Here is a 22,925-nt window from a genome sequence, read left to right as displayed (position 1 = left end):
CCAAGAAGACAATTCCAGGTTCTGCTTCCAAAAGCAGTCAGGTGGTTTTCTTAAGGTTCCATCACATAAGTATCAAAGAAATACAGACATAAATCGTGAGATGCCATTTTCACCTATAATACCAGCAGAAAGTTTTTAAAAGTCAGACTGGTCCATGTTAGGGAGAAGAGGTAGAGCAGACCCGCCTCTTGCTGGTGGGAATGGGCGTTTGCGAAGATCTCGGAGAACACACAGAGTTTGGCAATGTGCATCAAGAGCTTTCAAGACGTTCTTCGTTCCCTTTAATCTGTTCCTGGTCTGTTCTGGGAATCCATCTAAAGGAAATAATCCCAAATACGGAAAAAGCTTTGTGAAAAATATTGGCGTGGTCCGAATGTCCAGAACAGAGTAAATGGAGGAGAATTTAAACCTCCTCAGGAGGTTTTACAAATGAGGGAACTAAGGCTTTGAGAAGTTACGTAACTTGTCCGGGATCATGCAGCTAGTATGGACAGAGCCAGGCTTCAAATCCAGGCTAGTTTTAACCCCCCCCCCCCAAGCCCAAGTTTTTAATCACAATGCTACACTGGGTTTTCTGTATAGAATAATGTTTTTCTCAACTGGAAAAACAAAGGGAAGCTCATTCTGATTTATAAAATTCAGTTTATTCAAGTTATACACCCCTCTAGAAAAAGACTGCAGAGGCAGAGCACGAGGTGTGCTGGGGGCGGCTGCGGGCCTTCAGCTCCACACTGCCCCCCCCGGCCAGCCTGCGTACTGCTGCGGCTGACAGCCTGCGGACTGAGTCTCCCCGAGGCCCCTGCCAGATGGGTTCCGGTTTGGTTCTGTCATTCTTGGCATTGGCATGAAAATTAGAAGTTTGGAAAAAGCAAAAGATTTGCTTCTTTTCTCTTCTGGTGGTGGCCTGGCAGCGGCAGCCATCGCAGGGGGGTGACCAAGAGCAGCTGTGGGCTCCTCCAACTCAGTGTTGCAAAGTGGGGGCGCCCAACCCAGGGTCCTCAGCAGGCTCTGATCTCGGCTAACACCCCTCTCCTTCTGCCTCTCTAGCCGCCCCCCTGCCCCTCTACCGCCCCCCCGCCACCCCCCACTTCCCTGTTGTTTTTCAGTCCTTCTAACACCTTTGTAACCAATTCCTGGCATCCAATCCCTCTGCCTAAAATAGCTAGACAGTGGTTTCTGTTTTTCAGCCTAGCCACTGGCCACTCTGCAACAAAACTTAGGACACATTTACTCCAATTACATTAGAAATACTGACACTGTTCTCATTTGTATCTGAAGATACAGGATATAAGTAGTCCTTTATCTTGTGGAGGGAGCAAAGTATTTTTGCATTTAGTTTCCTTCATACGGGGTGCAGAAAAGATAGTGTCCATAAGTTTATACAAGTGACTGGTAAAGAAAAGGTTTATTAACTCAAGACGTGAGTTCTCTACGGCATAATCAGACTGCAGAAGCACCTTAGTCGTTATTTGCTGGTTAACATTTGACAAGTTGTATCAATTGCACAATTTTAAAACTGTAATAAATATGATTAGTTCATAGTAGACTCCAAACTTCCCTTTGTTCTTCTTAAAAAAGGTTGGATGATCAACTATGATCCACTAAGAAACATCTAAATGGGAAGAAGCACAGAAGCATTTTTATTAGTGTCATTTAGTTTTTTTCAATAGAAAACAGTCTGATAAACCATAAAATTGAAAAAAAAAAACTATAAAATTGAAGACTTAACTGTATTGCTAAAAATCTCTATATTTAATTATTCGACATTCAGATAGATAGGACTAGAGAAAAACAGACACATTTTAAGGGCCACAAATTTATCTGAATCAATAAGCTCCCTTTTACTTTTTTATTTTTTATTTTTTTTAAGATTTTATTTATTTATTTGACAAACAGAGATCACAAGTAGGCAGAGAGGCAGGCAGAGAGAGAGAAGGAAGCTGAGCAGAGATCCCGATGTGGGGCTCGATCCCAGGACCCTGGGATCATGACCTGAGCTGAAGGCAGAGGTTTTTTTTTTTTTTTTTTTTTTTTAAAGATTTTATTTATTTACTTGACAGACAGAGATCACAAGTAGGCAGAGAGGCAGGCAGAGAGAGAGAGACAGGGGGAAGCAGTCTCCCTGCTGAGCAGAGAGCCCGATGCGGGGCTCGATCCCAGGACCCTGGGATCATGACCTGAGCCGAAGGCAGAGACTTTAACCCACTGAGCCATCCAGGCGCCCCTACTTTTTTATTTTTAAAGACTTTATTTATTTGACAGAGAGAGACAGCAAAACAGGGAACACAAGCAGGGGGAGTGGGAGAGGGAGAAGCAGGCTTCCCGCTGAGCAGGGAGCCAGATGCTGGACTCGATCCCATGACCCAGGGATCATGACCTGAGCTGGAGGCAGACACTTCATGGCTGAGCCACCCAGGTGCCCTAATAATCTCCTTTTTTAAAAAAAGTAATCTTTTGCCACTGAACACACAGACTGGAAGTGTACAAGGGAAATTATTAATGAAAGTTAACAAAATGTAGGCTTATTTTATGCCTGATCTGGACCCAAGGAGGGAAAAAAAAGACACAATAATTTAATAAGGTTTACTAAAACTACCAAAACACGATCAAAGTAAAAAAATTTAGGGGTGCCTGGCTGGCTCAGTCAGTGGAACATGCAACTCTTGGGTCTTAGGTTGTGAGTTTGAGCACCATGTTGAGTGAAGTGATTAGTTAAAAAAAAAAATTAAACCTTGGGACGCCTGGGTGGCTCAGTTGTTGGGTGTCTGCCTTTGGCTCAAGTCATGATTTCAGGGTCCTGGGGTTGAGCCCTGCATGGGGCTCCTTGCTCAGCGGGGAGCCTGCTTCTCCCTCTGCCTCTACTTGTGGCTCCCCCTCCTCATGCTCTCTCTCTCTAGCAAATAAATAAATAAAAATTTAAAAAATAAAATAAAATCTTTTTTAAAAAAGATTTCATTTATTTGTCAGGGAGAGCAGGAGAGTACAAGCAGGGCAAGTAGCAAAGGAAGAGGGAGAAGCAGGCTTCCTGCGAGCAGAGAGCCAGATGCGGGGCTCAATCCCAGGCCCCTGGGATCACCTGAGCCGAAAGCAGATGCTTAGCTGAATGAGCCACTCAGGCCACCCCCCCAAAAAAAATAGAATCTTGAAAAAAATAAATAAATAAAAAAGAGTAAAACATTTTACCCTATATTTAAGTTAAGGATAGGAGTAAGAATAACTTATATGCATATTTCACACATGAAAATATTTGGAAGGATGTATACGAAAATGTTAACAGTGATCCTATTTGTGGGTAGCCAGATTTTAACAGATTAGGGTTTGTTTGTTTGTTTGTTTGTTTTTGGCTCTTGCAAATTTTTTTCTTTTTTTTTTTTTTAAAGAATTTATTTATTTATTTGTCAGAAAGAGAGAGAGAGAAAGAGAGCACACAAGGAAGGAGAATGGTAGGCAGAGGGAGAAGCAGGCTTGCCACCAAGCAGGGAGCCCGATGTGGGGCATCCATCCCAGGATGCTGGGATCCTGGGATCATGACCTGAGCTGAGCTGAAGACAGATGCTTAATCGACTAAGCAACCAGGCACCCCTCAAATTTTTTTTTCTATAGTGAACATGTTTTTGGTAATTAAAAAGGGGAAGAATTTAAAGGAATTAATCCCCAATTAATCAATGGTTCTTGAAATTTTTCACTTGCTTCAATATGAAAAATAAGACTTTATGAGGAACTGTAATGCTGGAAAGCATCCAAGAGACCATGTGGTCCAGATCCAAAAATTAAATCCCGCACAGGCTCAGCGACTGGCCCGAGGCCACATGTCTGCAGAGTAGAATCATGGCCTCTTGATTTCTGGTCTAGGACCCACTTACACAAAAAGCAAAACACAACAATATACATAGTTACACATAAAAATACATTTATCTCCACAACACCAGAACAAGTTGGTTCGATATCAAGACCCTAAAATTATAAATGGTGTCAGATCAGGACTCAAGTAACAGTGAGCCAGCCTTACCTTCAGGATTTCACAGGGAGCGGTGTCTCCTGGTATGGGTTTCCCACAGTGCTTTGAATATTCAGTAATAAAGACTGAAGCTTCATCTAAACTATGGAATTGGAAAGCAAAAGAGCGTCATGAGAAAATTCTCAGAGTAGGGGGTTCATAAATAAGTTTGCTATCTTGATTGCGGTGATGGCTTTGCGGGGGTATATATGTCAAACTTGAACAAACTGCATACTTGAAATATGTGCCTATATGTGCATGTGTGTATGTATATATACATACAGATTATATCTCAGAAAGTAATGTTTATAAATGATAACATGTAGCACTGGTTGGATCACAAGTGGGAAAGGAAATGCATGGAAAAGCAGAAGGAAATGCATGGCATGGTAATGAGAAAGGGACGCATCCTGAGTGGCCAACGCAGTCCGAAGAAATGTGTGGATGGCCCAGGAGAGACTTCCATCCTGATCGGGCTGCCATTCATCAGTGCTAGCCATTTCTCCCTTCTCCTTTTCACTTTCCAAATTCATTCCCAACCCAAGAAGCTGGTTTCTAAACTTGTGGGTGTGGGAAAGTTAGACAGTCAAGCTTAGCAAAAATTATATTACATAAAAGCCCCCCGGGACGCCTGGGTGGCTCAGTTGGTTAAAAGCCCCCAAGTCTCTGGGCAAGTGTCTAAGGAAGAAAGATGTAACTCAGGTCTTGAAGCAGGATTGTGAGACACCTATTTGGGGGTTCAGAAAGCTTATTTGATTGTCTGACTCCAAGTTCACGTTCGAAGGGACTGAGTTACAGGACGACCAGCCTGTGGGTGTGTGTAGTAATGCGACAGCTTAATACGCAGAGCCCTTCATTACGACCAGAGAGTTGTGCAACTGTTTGATCTTTCCCTCCAAAATAAAGGTAAATTTTAAGGAAATTCTACAGTAAGGTGTTTTTGTTTGTTTGTTAATTAACTTACCTTAACTCACTTGCCAGATAGTTTACCAAGTCAGTGATGTTGCTGGTATTCATCATGTGCAATTTCAACACTTGAAAGTATTTTGTCTTTGCCAAAATCCCAAACTCCTTCTTACTGATGATATTATTCAGAATCAGATCTCTAATCTATAGAATAACAGGTATCATTATATTAAAAATGTGTGAAATTCCAAGGCCTTATTCAATACCCAGAAGCTTCTTACAATCACAAGTTAAATCAGCATTTTGTTGTAACTAAGCCTTTTTTCTAATGGAGTGGGGAAAGGGAGAGGTTTTGGCCTATTTTAGTAACAGATTAAATCAGCAAGAAGTAATTGCTGTTAAGCACTTTGGGACTTTTTCCGAATAAGATCTACTTACAACAACAAGCATTTAAGGCTACAGATTTTCCACTGAGCACAGCCCAAATAAGAGAGAGGGGTCTCTGCCTTTTAAAACATTTACAAAGGTTTTAATAAAAGCAAAATAATTTTACATATTGCCAAAAAGATATAGTAGTTTTCAGCTTAATTTTCATTTGGGGAAAATTATTACCTTCTAATATCAAGCTTTTCATAGCAAAAATGAAATGAAATTGCCGCTTACTTGATGTGAAAATCCTGCCAACTGGCCAGTATTCATATGCTCTTCTAATTGCTGTAAAATGATCTGAGGATTGCACGAGCCCAGAAAATTCTAGAGAAAAAAAAAAAATCAAAACACAGTTAATGGAAAAGTGCTATTACTACTAATTTCTGTTAAATCTGAAAGGCTTTCATTTTTAAATTTGGAATATCTTTAAGAATTTCTATTATAGGAAAAAAAACCCACCTCTATCATGAAACAAAAAATTATGGAAATAAGAAGACATTTTACAAATACCTACTGTAACAGCAAGAGCTGTTTAACAAACATTTTGTCATTCTAAGTGCCAAAAGGAATCTATTTAAATACTAAAGTTTTGAAAAGCATCAACGGATGAGTTTATGAATAGTAAAAAAAAAAGTAAAATAAAATAACCCGAAGTCAAAGACAAGCACAGATGGCTGTGAAAAAACGCAATGAACAGACCAAATGACAGATGAAAAAAATATGCATGTTCATTTATGTAGGTCTCGATCTACTGGCTTATCTACCTTTGGGGAAACAGCGAAGATCATTACCAAGTGCTTTGTTCTATTTGTTCTGTATTGTAAAGGGAATGGGTTATTTTTAAATTTCTGTCCTCAAAGTACTCATGGCTCCCTTTGTCAGACACCCACACACAAAACCCTCTCTCATCTCCCGCATCCAATCACTAAGTCAAGCTGCTCCATCCGGTTCATCCTCGATGCCACCACCCCACCTTGGGGACGGACCCCCTCAAGCCTTCCCGGGCCATCCACAGGCTGTTGTGTGTGGATCAAGTAAGATACACGTCCAGTCAACAGCTTCCCCCTTCCCACTCTTCCCTTCTTGCTGCCTCTCTCCTCCGATCAAGCCTATGGATTGTTCCTTCTAAAGCAGTGCCTGAGCACTTCATCTTATTCTTTTTTTTTTTTTTTTTTTTTAAAGATTTTATTTATTTATTTGTCAGAGAGAGAGAGGGAGAGTGAGCAAGCACAGGCAGAGGCAGAGGGAGAAGCAGGTTCCCCGCCAAGCAAGGAGCCCGATGTGGGACTCGATCCCAGGACGCTGGGATCATGACCTGAGCCGAAGGCAGCTGCTTAACCAACTGAGCCACCCAGGCGTCCCTTCATCTTATTCTTCTAGGAAAACGGATTGTCCCCCGACCTCCACCCGATAGAGAACAAGGTCCAAATCTTTCTCACCTTCTTTGTTTTTCTTTTGCGACAGACAGAGATCACAAGTAGGCAGAGAGGCAGGCAGAGAGAGCGGAGAAAGCAGGCTCCCTGCTGAGCAGAGAGCCTGATGTGGGGCTGGACCCCAGGACCCTGGGATCACGACCTGAGCCGAAGGCAGAGGCTTCAACCCACTGAGCCACCCAGGTGTCCCACGTTTTGTTTTGTTTGTTTGTTTGTTTGTTTTTCATTGGGGCACCTGGTGGCTCAGTTGTTATTGGAGAGCCTGGGTGGCCCATGATCTGAGCCAAAGGATGACTCAGGTCCTGATCTCAGGGTCCTGGGATCCAGCCCCACATCGGATCTCTGCTCAGCAGGGAGCCTGCTTTTCCCTCTCCCACTCCCCATGCTTGTGTTCCCTCTCTCACTGTGTCTCTCTCTGTCAAATAAAAAAATAAATAAAATCTTTCTTTTTTTAATTTTTTAAAAAATTTTTTGACAAAGAGAGAGCACAAGCAGAGGATCAGAGGGAGAATGAGACTCCCTGCTGAGCAAGGAGCCTGCTGTGGGCCTAGATCCCAGGACCCTGAGAGATCATGACCTGAGCCAAAGGCAGATGCTTAACCGACTGAGCCACCTGAGTGCCCTAGTCCAAACCCCTCTTTTTTTTTTTTTTAGCACTATAAATGTGGTTTTTATTTTTTTAAGATTTTATTTATTTATTTGACAGAGACAGAGATCACAAGTAGGCAGAGAGGCAGGCAGAGAGAGGAAGGAAAGCAGGCTCCCTGCTGAGCAGAGAGCCCGATGTGGGGCTCGATCCCAGGACCCCGGGATCATGACCCGAGCCGAAGGCAGAGGCTTTAACCCACTGAGCCACCCAGGCGCCCCTGGTCCAAACCCCTCTTAAGGCATCCCTCAGATGGACCTTGATCTATCTTTCAGGCTTACCTCCTGCTAAACCTGCATACAAACCTCCCGCCCCACACAAACGGATGCACTCATGCCTTGCAGGTCCGGCAAAAAGGAAACCACCAGCCTTTTGCTGGGGACGTGCAGTATGAGACTTTCTGTTTCTTGGACAGCCCCAGAGGAATAATTTGCCAAGATACCTTAATTTGCTGATGTCTTTTTTCCGAGTGGGGCATGAGCATCAGGCAGGCCAGTGCAAAAGCCGGGAGCTCTAACTGGACATACTGCCTGGCTATTCCAACCATGTCGAGATCATCTGAAACGGGACATCTTCAACAGAGCACATAAATTTGTTAGTATTACTTACATTAATTCATGAGTTAATTACCTGATGGTGCTTTCAATGATTTTAAGCATTAAAGTGCTGGGGCGTAACATACACTTAGGAATGAGTAGCTCGAGTCTTTCACAGTATTCTTTTTTTTTTTTTTTTTTAAAGATTTTATTTATTTATTTGACAGAGATCACAAGCAGGCAGAAAGGCAGGCAGAGGGAGAGAGAGGAGGAAGCAGGCTCCCTGCCGAGCAGAGAGCCTGATGCGGGGCTCAATCCCAGGACCCTGGGATCATGACCCGAGCCGAAGGCAGAGGCTTTAACCCACTGAGCCACCCAGGTGCCCCTTTCACAGTATTCTTCGTGGAATAAAATAACCTACAGGAGCACAGAGTGCTTCTTGCTGCTGTGATTATGTCTGAGAGCCCACACGTGCCTAAAGACACGTTCTCTGAAGACTCAAAACCTCTGTGAAAACACTGCGTGATGGAGGTAGTTGGAAAAGTACTCTGTACATTAATTAAGACTAATTTTAGAGAAGGCTTACTGACGCTCAGTTTACGAGCTGCTTGTGCAGAGTGGACACTGTAAAAATATGAGAGACAGTTTATCCTAGAAACAAGTGCTGTGCTTAACATCCCCAAAAGAAGGAATGACTCGAAAGACAGGTTTATTAGAAAGGAATTTTAGAAGCAACAGGTATGACTTTTTGGGGTAAGAAGACAAGTATTTTACTTACTCTAGAACAGCAACGAGACTCTCACAACAGTCTGATAACTGACTCGGGCTCAGAGGACAAGATGCTGAAAATAAATAGCAACAATGCACACACACGTACAGAGCTATAAAATGCTATTGTCGATATTTCAGGGGAGAGCGAAATACCTGAAAGCAGGGGTATCTGAATCACACGCTGCCAAGCTTTGCTGAAGTAGGGAACCTGGGGAGACAAGCACATTGTGGGATTCATGCCTGGGGTTTCATGAACTCTCTGGTTTTGCAGTCACAGAACTATACACTTGGAGCTTATGTTTTAGATGCTAAGACCAAAATCATACGCTGGCATCTTCCTGTTTGAGATGGTTAGATTTTAGGACAATTTCTCTCTCTCTTTCTTTCTCTTTCCTACCCTTCCTTCCTTCCTCTCTCCCCCTCCCTTTTCTTTTTCTTTTTTCTTTTTTAAAAAAATATTTTATTTATTTATTTGACAGACAGAGATCACAAGTAGGCAGAGAGGCAGGCAGAGAGAGAGGGGGAAGCAGGCTCCCTGCTGAGCAGAGAGCCTGATGCGGGGCTCAATCCCAGGACCCTGGGATCATGACCCGAGCTGAAGGCAGAGGCTTAACCCCCTGAGCCACCCAGGTGCCCCTCTCTCTCCTTTCTAAAAAGATTTTATTTATTTATTTGATAAAGAGAAACAGCGAGAGCAAGAACACAAGCAGGGGGAATGGGAGAGGGAAAGAAGGCTTAACACTGAGCAGGGTGCCCAATGTGGGACTCGATCTCAGGACTCTGGGATCATGACCCGAGCCGAAGGCAGACGCTTAACTGACCAACCTCAAAGTAAATGAGGATTGTATGAGCCCCAGGCACCCAGGCGCCCTCCTTCTTTCTTTCTCAAAGTAAATTCTATACCCAAAGCGGGATTAAAACTCATGACCCCAAGATCAAAAGTTGCATGCTTTACTGACTGAGCCAGGCAGGTGCCCTTAGGTAATTTTCTTCATAACTGTATAGTTCAGGGTCGTATTATACAATCTTGGCCAATTCATTACTGTTTCATTTGGGGAAAAAAAGCATCAGAACCCAACTCAGAAAACAAAACTTATACTGTTGTGTGCCAGACGTTACTTAAGAGTCACAGGAAAGGGCCAAGCAGACAAGAGAAAAGATTTCGAAAAATGAATAAGGCAACATAAATTTCCACTCATACGGGAAGGGTGAAGTGACTTATGCAACATTTTACTCCTTATTATAGAGAATAATTAAGAGTTAAAAGTAATGTGATGCAAAAAAATTATATGTAGAGGTCTCATAAGATCTAACAATCCCATACCTAAGTATATGCTCACAAGAAAAAAAAACACATATATCCACATAAAAACTTGTACACAAATGTTCATGGAGCATTGTTATTCTTAATAACCCCAAAATCCATCAACTGATGAATGGATAAGTAAGACGTGGGTGCGTCTATACAGCGAACATCAGTTGGCAGTAAAAAGGTATCAAGCCCCGACATCTGATACCCAGAGATGAACCTTGAACACATGATGTCAAGTGAAGGGAGCCCAAACGGCCCTGTATTGCATGAGTCCACTGATATGACATGTCCAGCAAAGACACTTCCAGGGGCTGGAAGAGGGAGGAATAGGGAGTGACTGGTAATGGATATGGGGCATATTTTCGGGGTGAAGAAAATGTGCAAGAATTAGAGAGGTGGTAATGGTTGCATAATGCGGTGAATATATTAAAAACCACTTAATTGGGGTGCCTGGGCGGCTCAGTGGGTTAAGCCTCTGCCTTCGGCTCAGGTCATGATTTCAGGGTCCTGGGATCGAGCCCCACATCAGGATCTCTGCTCAGCAGGGAGCCTGCTTCCCCCTGCCCCCACCTGCCTCTCTGCCTACTTGTGATCAATGTCTGCCAAATAAATAAATAAATAAATCTTTTTAAAGAAACCACTCAATTATACAATTTATTGATTTATTCCTGAAACTTTATTTTTTTTAATAATCTTTACTCTCCATGTGGGGCTTGAACTCTAGACTCCAAGATCAAGAGTCACAATCTCCATGCACTGAGCCTGCCAGGTGCCCCTTAACTGTATACTTTAAAGGGGTACATTTTACATGGGAATTATAATATCAATTAAAAAAAAAAGAAAGTAGGTCTCTATGTGCTCTATGGAACAGTCTCCAAGGCACCAATGTTATGTGGGAAAAAAAATTTATTAAAATGTCATTGCATTTATATGTACAAAAATGTACACACACCCACACACATACAGATGCACACATTATGTGCTTATATGAGAACAGGAAAGTTCTAGAAGAAAACATAGTACAAACAGTAGTTACTTCTGGGGACATAATTTTGATGGGAAATAGTAAAGGAGAATTTTCATGTTTTATTCAGCATGTTTCTATATTGTTCTAACGTATTAAGCTAAGAATAAGTGATATATTTCCACATTACATAGTGATTATATGGTGCACAATCTGTGAAATGTAGAAAAGGGAAATAAGACATGGTGTCTGATTTAAAGATCCTCCAAGTCCGGGAGGGGTAGTCGAACGTGTAGCAAAACAAATTACACTGTGACAGGTGTTACCACAGAGCCAGGGTTTGGAGCGTGTGCATGGAGGTGTGGCTCAGGAAGCCTGGAGGGCTGGGGCTGGTGAGGTCCTCTGAGAGGTGACCTCTGAGCCACGTACTCTGGGTCCCGGCCCCATTTTAATGGGATATCAGTTCCGTTCTTTACTGAGGAGCTGGTTACTTTACCCAATGCAACTGGCAGCCACAAAGCCATCAAGTATAAATATTAAATTCTTTTTGTTGTTGTTGCTAAAGATTTATTTGAGAGAGAGAGAGAGCGGGTACAAGTGTACATGAGCAGGGGGAGGGGCAGAGAGAGAGAGAGAGAATCTCAAGCAGATTCCCCATTGAGTGCAGAGCGTGCCATGAGCCTCGATCCCAGGACCCTTAGATCAAGACCTGAGCCGAAATCAAGAGTCAACGCTTAACTGAGCGATCTGGGTGCCCCTAAGGATTAAATTCTATAAAATTTAGTTTAGGAAACCACATACCTGCCATAAAGGATGGATACTAGAGATGGCGGTTAAAACTTTCCTTAGATAAGGAATCTGGGGAAAAAAAAATACAGTTCAGAAAATGACCAAAATGGAAAACTTCAACATGAAATATCAGATTCTTAAATTTTCAAAAAAGGATCAGTAGAATGTATCTACCATGAGAACCACCAGGGAAGTTCACTCACTAAATGACAAATATCAAAAAAGGTCAGGGAAGCTTCCATTTGTTTCCAGCGAAATTATGTCATTTTTGAGCCAGTACTTCCTCTGGCCCAAGACCAAGTTCAGTTTGGCACGACCCCAAGGGGACTGAAGGTTTGCAGCACACATCTGTGTGATCACCAGCATCCGTGCAGAATGCTCTAGACTTGCTGTGCAAAACCTTTCATGCAGACTGCAGTCCAGGGTGCAGAGTCTTACCATATTGAAGCCAAGAAGCTTTTGTAAGAGACCGTTCCAAAGCTGCAGGTCGTAGATGTTGTACTCCAAGCAAAGCTCAGTCACCAATCTGACTGCCTGAAGCAGAAAAGAAATTAAAAAAAAAAAAAATCATACTGCTTCACGATACCAGGAAATCAAACCACCTGTGGAAGAGGTATGGCGGCTACACACCAAATATGCTTATAATCTAGGTGTGCCTACTGCCTGATTTCAGTGAAGTCCCCCTATCTCTCCAATCAAAGAAAAAAAAGAGACTAAGATTATTCTTTTTTCTTTCTTGCTGTCATGGATTCAAACAGCATCTAGGACTTTTCCCACTGCCTTCTTTCTACCCAAGAGCAATTTTTCTGTTGGCCCCGTAACCTTCTCACCCTGGGCTCCAACTGCCTCAGAGACTGAATTCCCAGAGGCAACGAGGAGAAAGAGGAGGCCCACCCCTCCTGGCACGGGGACAGTCTCTTTCCCCCATCTGGATGAGGACACACAGGGCCTGGGAAGGGACTACAAAAGTGTCCTCTTGCTGGTGGTGGGGATCGAGCCCTACGCTTCCAAGGACAGAGGTGAAGGGGACACTCCAAGCTGCGTGTCACCTGTCAGGATAGGAAAGGAGAAACCGTCTCCAAGCAGTAGGCTTGTTCAGGAATGAAGAGCTTCTCTGGCTTCGGGCGTTTGGGTGAGTACGAGCACATCAGAGAAGATGAGGGACCCACCCTCGGACAACTCCAAGTACGTACCATGGATTCATGGCTGTGGTTTTTCCATAGACCCTTAATCATTCCTTCTTTAGGACTATTGCAAAATAATTCATATGTGATGGGGATATTCAAAGTCTCAAATGACGCCAGAAAAGTTATACATTTCAAGTAAGACCTGGAAAACAGAGGCATTGATGGGAATCATTCTGACGGACCACATTTACATTCAAGATAAAAGCCACCGTAGGGCAATATTAGGCCTCTTTATTTTTAAATGTCTATTTTTTAGGCTTCTAAATATATTCACTGAATAGAATAGTAGAAAGAAATCAATATGAGCAAGATCAAGAAAACATTCAGTTCCTAAATGCCTCAAAAAACTAGGGAAACAAGATGTTCTCAGAGGTCTATGTCCCCTTTGCCAAAATGGCAAGGACATTGGAGGCACCAGAACTAGGTTTACACGTCTACTCTCATGCACTCTTACAAACTGAGGGGCCTAAATGTATACTTCCAAAGAACCAATCTGTTTCGTATTTCTTTTCCTTTTTTTTTTAAAGTAAGCCCTACACCCAACTTGGGGCTCAGCTCATGACCCCAGATCAAGAGTCGTGTGCTCACTACTGGGTATTTACCCCAAAGATACAAATGTAGTGATCCGAAGGGGCACATGCACGCCAGTGTTTATGGCAGCGATGTCCACGATAGCCAAGCTATGGAAAGAACCTAGATGTCCATCAGCAGATGAATGGATAAAGAAGATGTGGTATATATATACAATGGAATACTATGCAGCCATCAAAAGAAATGAAATCTTGCCATTTGCAACAACGTGGATAGAACTAGAGGGTATTATGCGGAGCGAAATACATCAATCAGAGAAAGACAATTATCATATGATTTCCCTGATATGAGGAATTTGAGAGGCAGGGTGGGGGGTTCTGGGGTAGGGAAGGAAAAAATGAAACAAGACAGGATCGGGAGGGAGATAAACTATAAGAGACTCTTAACCTCACAAAACAAACTGGAGGGTTGCAGTGGGGAAGGGGGTAGAGAGAGGGTGGTTGGGTTGTGGACATTGGGGAGGGAATGTGCTATGGTGAGTGCTGTGAAGTGTGTAAGCCTGTTGATTCACAGACCTGTACCCCTGGGGCTAATACTACATTATATGTTAATCAAAAAAAAAAAAAGAGTTGCATTCTCTACCGACTGGGCCAGCCAGGCACCCCATGTTTCCTATTTCTTAACACAACTTACAAAATACCACTTACTTCACTTCTTCCATGGGCTTTTTGAAGAGAGATTCTATAGTTTCCTTGTCGGCCAAGTACAGGAGACACTGGAGAGCTCGTGCTCTGTGGGCAAACGTCAGCTGGCGCACGCCCAGGCTCTGTAAACCAAAGCAGGTGAGCAGAGGCGCGCACGCGCATGCGCTGGGGCTGCGTGCGTGAGTTTCCGCTCAGGCATAAACCTCACTTAACAAAAAACACTTAAGGTCAGTCTCTGCCCTTAGGGGGCCAGTGGTTCTCAGAGTGTGGTCCGTGGAGCCCTGGAGGGCCTCTCTCAGACTCTTTCAAGTGGGAAAGGGTCAAAACTACGTTCACAGTGATGCTAAGACGTTATTTGCCTCGACACGGCGTTGACCATTGCTGGCGCCGGTCAGGGGAGAGACAGCCACCCGCCGGCACAGCCCTAGTGCTCCCCACCGCCGAGCAAAGGGGACTGGATTCCACTCACCAAGGTTCTTGGTGGGGCAGTAAAAATTAATTTTCTGATTCATTTTTCTAATTAATTTTCTGATTAACCTCAACTCTCAAATACATTACCGAGTTCGCACTTGAGTACAGATTCATTAACTAGAATGTATTCATCCGTGTTCCGGGCGCCCGAACGGGAAGCACTCGCCGAGCACAGCACAGACGGATGGTTTTTCAGGGAAAAGCACGTGTATGACTGAGCTATGAGCTGAACGGGGCACTTCTCACGGAGCACCATTTTTATCAGAAGCAATGACTATCAGAAAAACTAACACGCAAGGAAAGATGAAAGGGATGTCTGTCTGTCTGTCTGCCCCCCGCCCCACTGCTGCTGAGGACAAATAATCAGCATCTCAGATCTCCCCTCTTTTCTTCCTTCTGTCCAAGACCCATTTGCCTCCCGGCTCTACACCCTTTCTCTCCCACGGTTCCAAATGCCTCAGAACAGTCCCACAGGCAAAACCCTGAAGGCGGAAGAGGTGGTGTTGCCTTTAGGGAAAAGGGAAAGTTTCGTGTAGCTGAGGATTAGTGGGGAGGGAGGGAGGGAGGCAGGACTGGAGGGTGCAGCTCGTCCTGCAGGGCCCCTGGCAGTAGGAAAGTCGCCTAACCAAGGAGTTAATAACTGCGAATGCAGACAACCGTGGGAACTGTCCATAGGTTCAGTTTGCCAAACAGGAGGTCACGGAAGCCGGCACTAAATGGGGCTCGCAGATACTGCAATCCTGATTACTAAGTAAGCTATGCAGTGCTCTGAATAAGTGTGTCAGTGAGCGTTATCTAAATCATCTGTTCATGGTATCAAGCGTGGTAAATATGCAGGGAAAAAAAATGCTAAGCTGAGATGCAAAGATTAGTTTTGACTCCGTGTGTCGGGCTTACGGTTGTAGCTGATGTTGCAAACACGAACAGCATTCTTGAACTGTAATCAATCGGACGAGACTGAAGGAGATACAGAACTCTGGAAAAAATATTTTAAATTACATTTCAATTTTGATTTAGGGATAGCTTACCCAAACAACAGACCTATTTTACAGTCCTTAGAAAAAGTCACTAGGCATCCCAAACATGGGCCTGAAGGGTCAAAGGCATTTTTACTTTTCCTTTTAAAGGATGCTTAATCTTTGAGTTCTAATCATATCTAAAGACAATAAAAATAAATGCTAGGCCTCAGTCTTCTCATCTATCAGCTAGTCAATCTCTAACAATTAAATTCTATTTAAGAAATTAATACAAATGATAGCTACAAAGAACATTGGACACTACACATGGAAAATTCTGTTTTAATTCACAGGAGCTGTTTAGTGTTCAACCTCTAGACTTGGGCCGAATGGCCCCCTTCGGAGGAGAGTAAGATAGATATGGTGGGCGGGGTACAAGGGAGGGAGAGGGTGGAACTTTCAATGGGAAAGGCAGGAAGTTACAAAATTGGCATGAAGTATCCCTTTGAGATCTCCTTGGGATTTTCATTTTTTCTGCTCTTTGAATTATTTCCTTCTAAGACTTTCCATTATGACTGATTCAGTTAGACTTCCCAAGATGAATCTACCTCTGGCTTAGACAAAGGTGCCCTTGTGCTTGAAAGACTAAGCAAGGACAAGGTGGGGTCCATAGGAAAGGAGGGAATGGAGGGGGTGGTAAGCAAGCTCTGCCCAAAGCAGGAGAAATTCTTCTCTTGGGTTCGCCCTTCCCCATCCCCTCTCACTATCAGATCTCCAAGGCTGATGCAGGGCTTCGCAAGTGACTTGACCTACTTTTGGTCTGGAGCAGGAATGGCAAAAAGCTGGCATGCATGTCACCACTCCCTCTCCTGTGCCTGTGCCAAGCATCATTAGTAGATTACCACATCCTTTATGATCTGGGCCCAGATACAGCCAGCAAGCCATGACCAATCAGATTTAGCGCATTAGACAAAACCAAAGCGCCTTCCTTGGTCTCAGTCTTAGATTAGAAGGGGAAAAGGAATCCTGGTGGCCCATATGGGAACCAGCCCAGCTTACCAGGGTGAGAGAATACATAGTGGGTCTGGGGCCAGAGTCCTAGCAAATAAGAGAGCTCTCCTTTGCTTGAGGTGCTTTCTCTGCTAAGGTTATTCTAGGAACCCTCAACATTAGTAGGGACTCACTGAGGGTTCAGAAATTCTGGATCTTGGTTGTTTCTTATTTATTCCACTGGAGACAGTTGTACATACTCATGGCCATATATCAACGGAGTGATTCTTCTCAAAGACTCTGACCCAAGTTACATGAAGCAAGTCTTTTCAAAACCAACTTCTGGCAGATTTATTGTAAGATTCCCACTGGGCAATAAGATAAAGGCGCATGTAAGTAAAGAGAGTACCTTTGTAGTGCTTCGTCTTCTTGAAGTTCAAATAATTCTGATGGTTTCTTTGAAAAAGTGAAAAAAAAAAGTAAAAAACTACAGAAAGTTTGTTGACTATATAAGCTAACACAATCAAATGAAAAACCCAATATACAGAATTATGTTTACATAGAAGAAATTAGAGTAGAATTGTGAAATTCTACTCTACTATGAAAAGATTTTTCCTTTAAAAAGGGGTTTCCTGGGGGCGCCTGGGTGGCTCAGATGGTTTAGTGTTTGCCTTCAGCTCAGGTCATGATCCCAGCATCCTGGGATCGAGCCCCACGTCGAACTCCTGGCTCAGAGGGGAGCCTGCTTCTCCCTCTCCCTCTGCCTCTCCTCCTGCTCATGCTCTTTCTCTCTCTGTATCTCTGTCTCAAATAAATAAATAAAACCCTTTTAAAAAAGTGGTGGGTTTCCTCACATTTATTCACTCAGTACATATTTACTGAGCACTTACTATGTGCCAGACATAATTCCAGGCACAAGGGTGGCCTGAGTGAACAAAAGAAATGTTCCTGTCCTCCTGGTGTTTAGAGTCATTGGATAATTTTTTAAAAGGAAAGGATTCCATGAATTTTAAGTGAGTCGTTCAGTAATTCAGTATAATTTTATACAAAGCCATGTGCAAAGTGCTAGGTACAGACACAGTTCCTGGCCTCAAGGTGCTTTCGTTCAGTTTTCCAAATTTACATAAAAGTTAAAACATGCTGGTTTCTGAGTCAACCAGATTCTACATGGCCTAGCTCTGCTTTTAACCGTGCCCAATAAGACATAGTCCCAACTCTTCATAAACACTGAATAAATAAAGTAATACTTGTTACACTGAACACCAAGGGACATAAAAACTAATTAAAAACTTAATGTCATTTCAGTTATAATATTTGTTTACAAATAGATTTTTTTCCAAGTGTATCTGCCTAGGTGGATAGAGGAAGTCTCTCTGGTTGAGTTCTGCCTGCAAACATAGTAGCCATAGAGAAAATTCTGCATTTAGACTGCAGAATCCCAGCATAAAATCAGATGATAATGACACTATTTCTAAAAAACTGACACTATCTGCCTCCCGATATGATACACTAAACGGAACACATGACCTAAAAGGTGTTCATGCCAAAAACACACAACCTGAATTTAATCATGAGAAACATCGTGAGACCGAGACATTTTGCAAACCAACTGGCCAGTGCCCTTTAGAAACATCAATATCCCACTACAGTCAAAACAGACTAGAGTAAGCATCATCGATAGATGCTAAATCAGGTTATATGTGTCGCAGGGAAAGGAGTTTCAAGAGAAGCAAGTTATTATTATTTTTTTGAAAGATCTTATTTATTTATTTGACAGACAGAGATCACAAGTAGGCAGAGTAGCAGGCAGAGAGAGGGGGGGAAGCAGGATCCCTGCTGAGCAGAGAGCCCGATGTGGGGCTGGATCCTAAGACCCTGAGATCATGACCTGAGCTGAAGGCAGAGGCTTAACCCACTGGGCCACCACCCAGGACCCCCAAGGGAAGCAAGTTATTAAACTGTCTCCAAACACCTCCCCTAATAGTTACAAAGGGAAATACAGGAGAACTATGTTAACAGGGACACTGACAACATTGTAACCAAGTTATTTAAATTCACATCACCTATTAGGGCAAATAGATATCACGTGCCTCCATATGTCATACCCTAAGAAGGATAGGACATCACTCAGGCAGGATTCTAGCCCAAACTGCATCATTTGAATCTTATCATGAGGAAAGAGCAGAGGAACACAAACTGAGGGGCAGCTTATAGAATAACTGGTCTGTACTCTTCAAAAATGTGTCATAAAAGACAAGGAAAAGCCATGGAATTGTTTTAGATTAAAAGAGACTAAAGACCCGAGAAATGTATGCAACGCATGGTCCTAGACTAGATCCTGGTCCCAGCGAAGGAGAGGAGAGGGGAGATTGCTATTAAAGAGCATTATTGGGTCAATTCATTATATCGAACATGGATCATAAATTTGAGCCTATGTTTGTGGTACGTAAATAGTGTATCAATTTTCAATTATCTAACTTTGATAATGATACTGTGGTTAAGTAAGAGAAAAGCTTTGTTGTCACTTCTCGGCCTGTTGGCTAAGGTCAAACGTAAGAGAAAAGCCTTGTTCTCAGGAAATACAGACTTGTTAAGGGGTAAAGCGGTAGGCGATAGGCAATTCATCCTCAGATGGTCCAGAAAAATATTGTGAATATATATATATATATTATAGGGTGAAACAAATATGGCAGAATGCTAAACATTGATGCAGCTGGGTCAACGGTCTATAGGAATTCTTTTCAACTATTGCAGCTTTTCTATATATATAAAATGATTTCAAATAATAAAATTAAATCACATGACTCTAAGAACAGGCCACTTCTTTTATATAAGAGTTCATCTAGAATCGCCATTTAAAAGGTAAAATAATTACAAAACAATATTTAAATGAAAAAGAAAACAACCTCATTAGAACTCATCAGATAGGAGCGCCTGGGTGGCTCAGGGGGTTAAGCCTCTGCCTTTGGCTCAGGTCATGATCTCAGGGTCCTGGGATTGAGCCCCGCATGGGGCTCTCTGCTCAGCGGGGGACCTGCTTCCCCCCGCCCTCTGCCTGCCTCTGCCTATTTGTGATCTCTCTCCCTCTCTGTCAAAGAAATAAAATCTTTAAAAAAATAAGTTCTTAAAAAAAATGAACTATTCAGATAAGAGAAGGTGTCAAAAAGGAGCTGTCGGGACGCCTGGGTGGCTCAGTTGGTTAAGCGGCTGCCTTCGGCTCGGGTCCTGATCCCGGCGTCCTGGGATTGAGTCCCACGTGGGGCTCCTTGCTCCACAGGGAGCCTGCTTCTCCCTCTGCCACTCTGTCTGCCTGTGCACACACTCTCTCTCTCTCTCTCTCTCTCTGACAAATAAATAAATAAAATCTTAAAAAAAAAAAAAAGAAAAAAAAAAGGAGCTGTCATTCCTGGTTCTGAGACTGAGTTCCTCATTAGAAGGTTCTGTCAGTGCAGAACAACAGACAGAACAACGGACCCTCCAGGAGAACAGACTCACCTCCCCAGGCTTTGTGGCTGGGCACAGCCACTTCTCCAACAACATGTCCCAGACCTTCTCCAAATTAATTTCATTAACTTCGGCAATTTCCTTGGCGGCTGTGTGAATATCTGAGAAATTCAAGATAAAGAATTAAAAAAAAAAACAAAAAAAAGAAAAACCCAAGTTTTCAATGCAAGATAACTGGGAATCAAAATGATCGTTGTCCTGGAGCAGAAAGATGAGTAGCGTCTTGTCCTCACCAGGATAATCTTTGCCGGACGGGTTCTGAATTCGTTGACTGATGCTTGGGTGTTCATACAGACTGACAAGAAGATGAGCAGGTTTCCCTATGACTCTCAGACACTCCGCCGAGTCCAGTCTGTGGGCTCTGAGCACAGCTTCAGTGCCTGAACGACGACACTGAACATGAAGTTTCTTCAACAAAGCCTCCGCTTTTTCACGTGCCTCGTCCTTTAAAAAAAAAATCACAAGCAAAAAGAAACTCTCATGCTCTAAACCTCAGGCGAGATGAAGAATCCGTCTTTGTCTTCCTGCCTTACTTAACATCCTTGTGTAGCTACACACGCCCTAATCTTCTTTCTTCCCTACAGGCATCCAACCCTCCAAGACGCCCATCCCCCGGGCGGGCGGGATGAGAAGGGACCTCTGGCCTGAGTTAAGTGAAAAAAGAGAGGAAGGAGCCTTCCACCACGCAGTTCAGACACACCTGAGATGGGATATTCTGGAGCCATCTCTCTGCTAGATACAAGCAGAATTTCAAGCTGGACATCTTGAAGGATCCTGAAAGACGAAGAGATTTATAAGCAAATTTTAATCTAGACAAATGTATTTGAGTCAAATTAAAAAGACTATGTTTTTCTTTAAAAAAAAAAGAGACTATATTTTTTAAAATGAGAATGCATATTCAGAGTAAAGAAACAATTTAAACAGGACAGAAGGATACACATACTTTAACCCAAATGGGATAAGGTCATACATGTAGTACATACGGTTCCCTTGTTCTCCCTAGGCAGGTTCGTTGGATATCTTTCCAAGTTAACTACATAGTATTCCATTCTATGAATAGGCTCTATTTTTTTTTAAGATTTTATTGATTTATTTGACAGAGAGAGATCACGAGTAGGCAGAGAGGTAGGCAGAGAGGCAGGCAGAGAGAGAGAGAGGAGGAAGCAGGCTCCCTGCTGAGCAGAGCCGGATGTGGGGCTCGATCCCAGGACCCTGAGATCATGACCTGAGCCGAAGGCAGAGGCTTAACCCACTGAGCCACCCAGGGGCCCTACGCTCTATTTTTTAAACAAGTTCCTGACAAATGGGCATATAAAAAAAGTTATTTTCAATTATTATTATTTTTTTTTTTTTTTAAAGATTTTATTTATTTATTTGACAGACAGAGATCACAAGTAGGCAGAGAGGCAGGCAGAGAGAGAGAGGAGGGAAGCAGGCTCCCCGCTGAGCAGAGAGCCCAATGCGGGGCTCGATCCCAGGACCCTGAGACCATGACCCGAGCCGAAGGCAGAGGCTTTAACCCACTGAGCCACCCAGGCGCCCCAGTTATTTTCAATTATTGATACAACTGAAAACATAGCAGTACGTGCCCATGTTTGCGCGCTTGTTTGGTTACGCAAGAACACGTAAGGATTCATTACTAGAAGTGTGAGTGGATACTAGAAAGCATCAATTTCTATCCCTACCGACAAGATGAAGAGTGCCACATCCCTGCACCCTGATATGCTGGAGTGAACTTTGCTGACCTCACTGGAGCCTTTTCAGCATTCGGCAGATTTTAACAATGTCAGCAATGCACCAAGTGAAGACTGAGGGCACACACAACATTTTTAACAACCATCAATAGTTTTAAATGCCTCTCCTTAGAGATAGAGAGTCCTTTTTTTTTTTTTTTTCCCTTTACTGCAAGTTCAAAACAACAAGCCAACCATACTGAGCCCATTTAGAAAAAGAATCCAATACCTTCTGGGATATCCTGGGTAAGACTGATGCCAATAGCCACAGCCCACTCTGGATTAACTATAGACAGTAAGTAGGATTCGATGGTCTGAGTGATCTTAGTTATGTCCTTGTTAATCAGTGTTGAGGATTTAGCTTGTGTTAACTTCAGGAGCTTTGGTTTCAGTTTTTTCTCAAAAACATGCTTGGCTGTAGACACGTACAGAGTGTCCAAAGAGAACTTCAAAAAGAGTAAAAGAAGAGTTAAGGCTGATGTACAGGCACTCCTTTAAAGGCTTACCTGAAAGCAGCCCCAAATCCTTCTACACAGGGTCTAAGTTAACTAGAGGGTATAAAGATACGTCTTACAAAGTTTCAACCCATTACCTTCATTAATTTGGAAATTAAGAGCAGCGTTGGGAATGATTCCTCACTGAGTTCTGTTGCTAAAAAGGAAACAAGAAAAAAAAAAAAAGAGAAAAAAAGGGGGAAAAAAAAGGAAACAAGAAGAATATATGATTTACTTAAGAAGAAAACAATTTGACTATTCAGTAATATTCATAAGTTAAGGAACATACAGAGAATTTTCCAGAAGTTCTGTGCTGTGCCAAAGAATATTAGGTGAAAAGGCAGTCTAGTTTGGGCAGCTGGTGGCAAACTTATCACATGCTCCAACATATACTGATATTCTAGGTCCACTGGAGGAGATATTCTTCTGTACGATTTCAAATGTTTCAGAAGACTCAATGCCTAGATTAAAATACAAATATAATTTCCTGTGAGATTAAACCAGTCCTGTTTCCGAATTGTCTAACTTGATAGCATCACGGATTTCCATTCCTGAGATGGCCTTGTTTCCAT

The 22,925-nt window shown here is 42.9% G+C and overlaps 1 protein-coding gene across 1 annotated transcript in view; it reads right to left on the bottom strand.

The window, feature by feature from the left end:
• Positions 1-624: 624 nt before the first annotated feature.
• KNTC1 (kinetochore associated 1) overlaps positions 625-22,925 on the bottom strand; it is a 77,247-nt gene continuing 54,946 nt past the window's right edge. The window contains exons 45-63 of the mRNA XM_080821594.1: positions 22,643-22,814; positions 22,452-22,510; positions 22,089-22,305; positions 20,827-20,900; positions 20,360-20,570; positions 20,118-20,227; positions 17,032-17,078; positions 15,574-15,652; positions 14,209-14,327; positions 12,977-13,112; positions 12,222-12,317; positions 11,796-11,852; positions 8,872-8,926; positions 8,726-8,789; positions 7,854-7,983; positions 5,567-5,656; positions 4,962-5,107; positions 4,010-4,100; positions 625-1,612 (exon numbers count right to left, since the gene is read on the bottom strand). Of these exons, the coding sequence (XP_080677720.1) occupies positions 1,592-1,612; positions 4,010-4,100; positions 4,962-5,107; positions 5,567-5,656; positions 7,854-7,983; positions 8,726-8,789; positions 8,872-8,926; positions 11,796-11,852; positions 12,222-12,317; positions 12,977-13,112; positions 14,209-14,327; positions 15,574-15,652; positions 17,032-17,078; positions 20,118-20,227; positions 20,360-20,570; positions 20,827-20,900; positions 22,089-22,305; positions 22,452-22,510; positions 22,643-22,814 (1,974 nt within the window). The 3' untranslated portion in view covers positions 625-1,591. The remainder of the gene's footprint in view (positions 1,613-4,009; positions 4,101-4,961; positions 5,108-5,566; positions 5,657-7,853; positions 7,984-8,725; positions 8,790-8,871; positions 8,927-11,795; positions 11,853-12,221; positions 12,318-12,976; positions 13,113-14,208; positions 14,328-15,573; positions 15,653-17,031; positions 17,079-20,117; positions 20,228-20,359; positions 20,571-20,826; positions 20,901-22,088; positions 22,306-22,451; positions 22,511-22,642; positions 22,815-22,925) is intronic.

The sequence above is a fragment of the Martes martes genome (assembly GCF_963455335.1).
Source record: "Martes martes genome assembly, chromosome: 13".
Lineage (NCBI taxonomy): Eukaryota > Metazoa > Chordata > Mammalia > Carnivora > Mustelidae > Martes > Martes martes.
The sequence above is the reverse complement of the archived record's forward strand: the minus strand, read 5'-3'. Positions and strand labels throughout refer to the sequence as shown.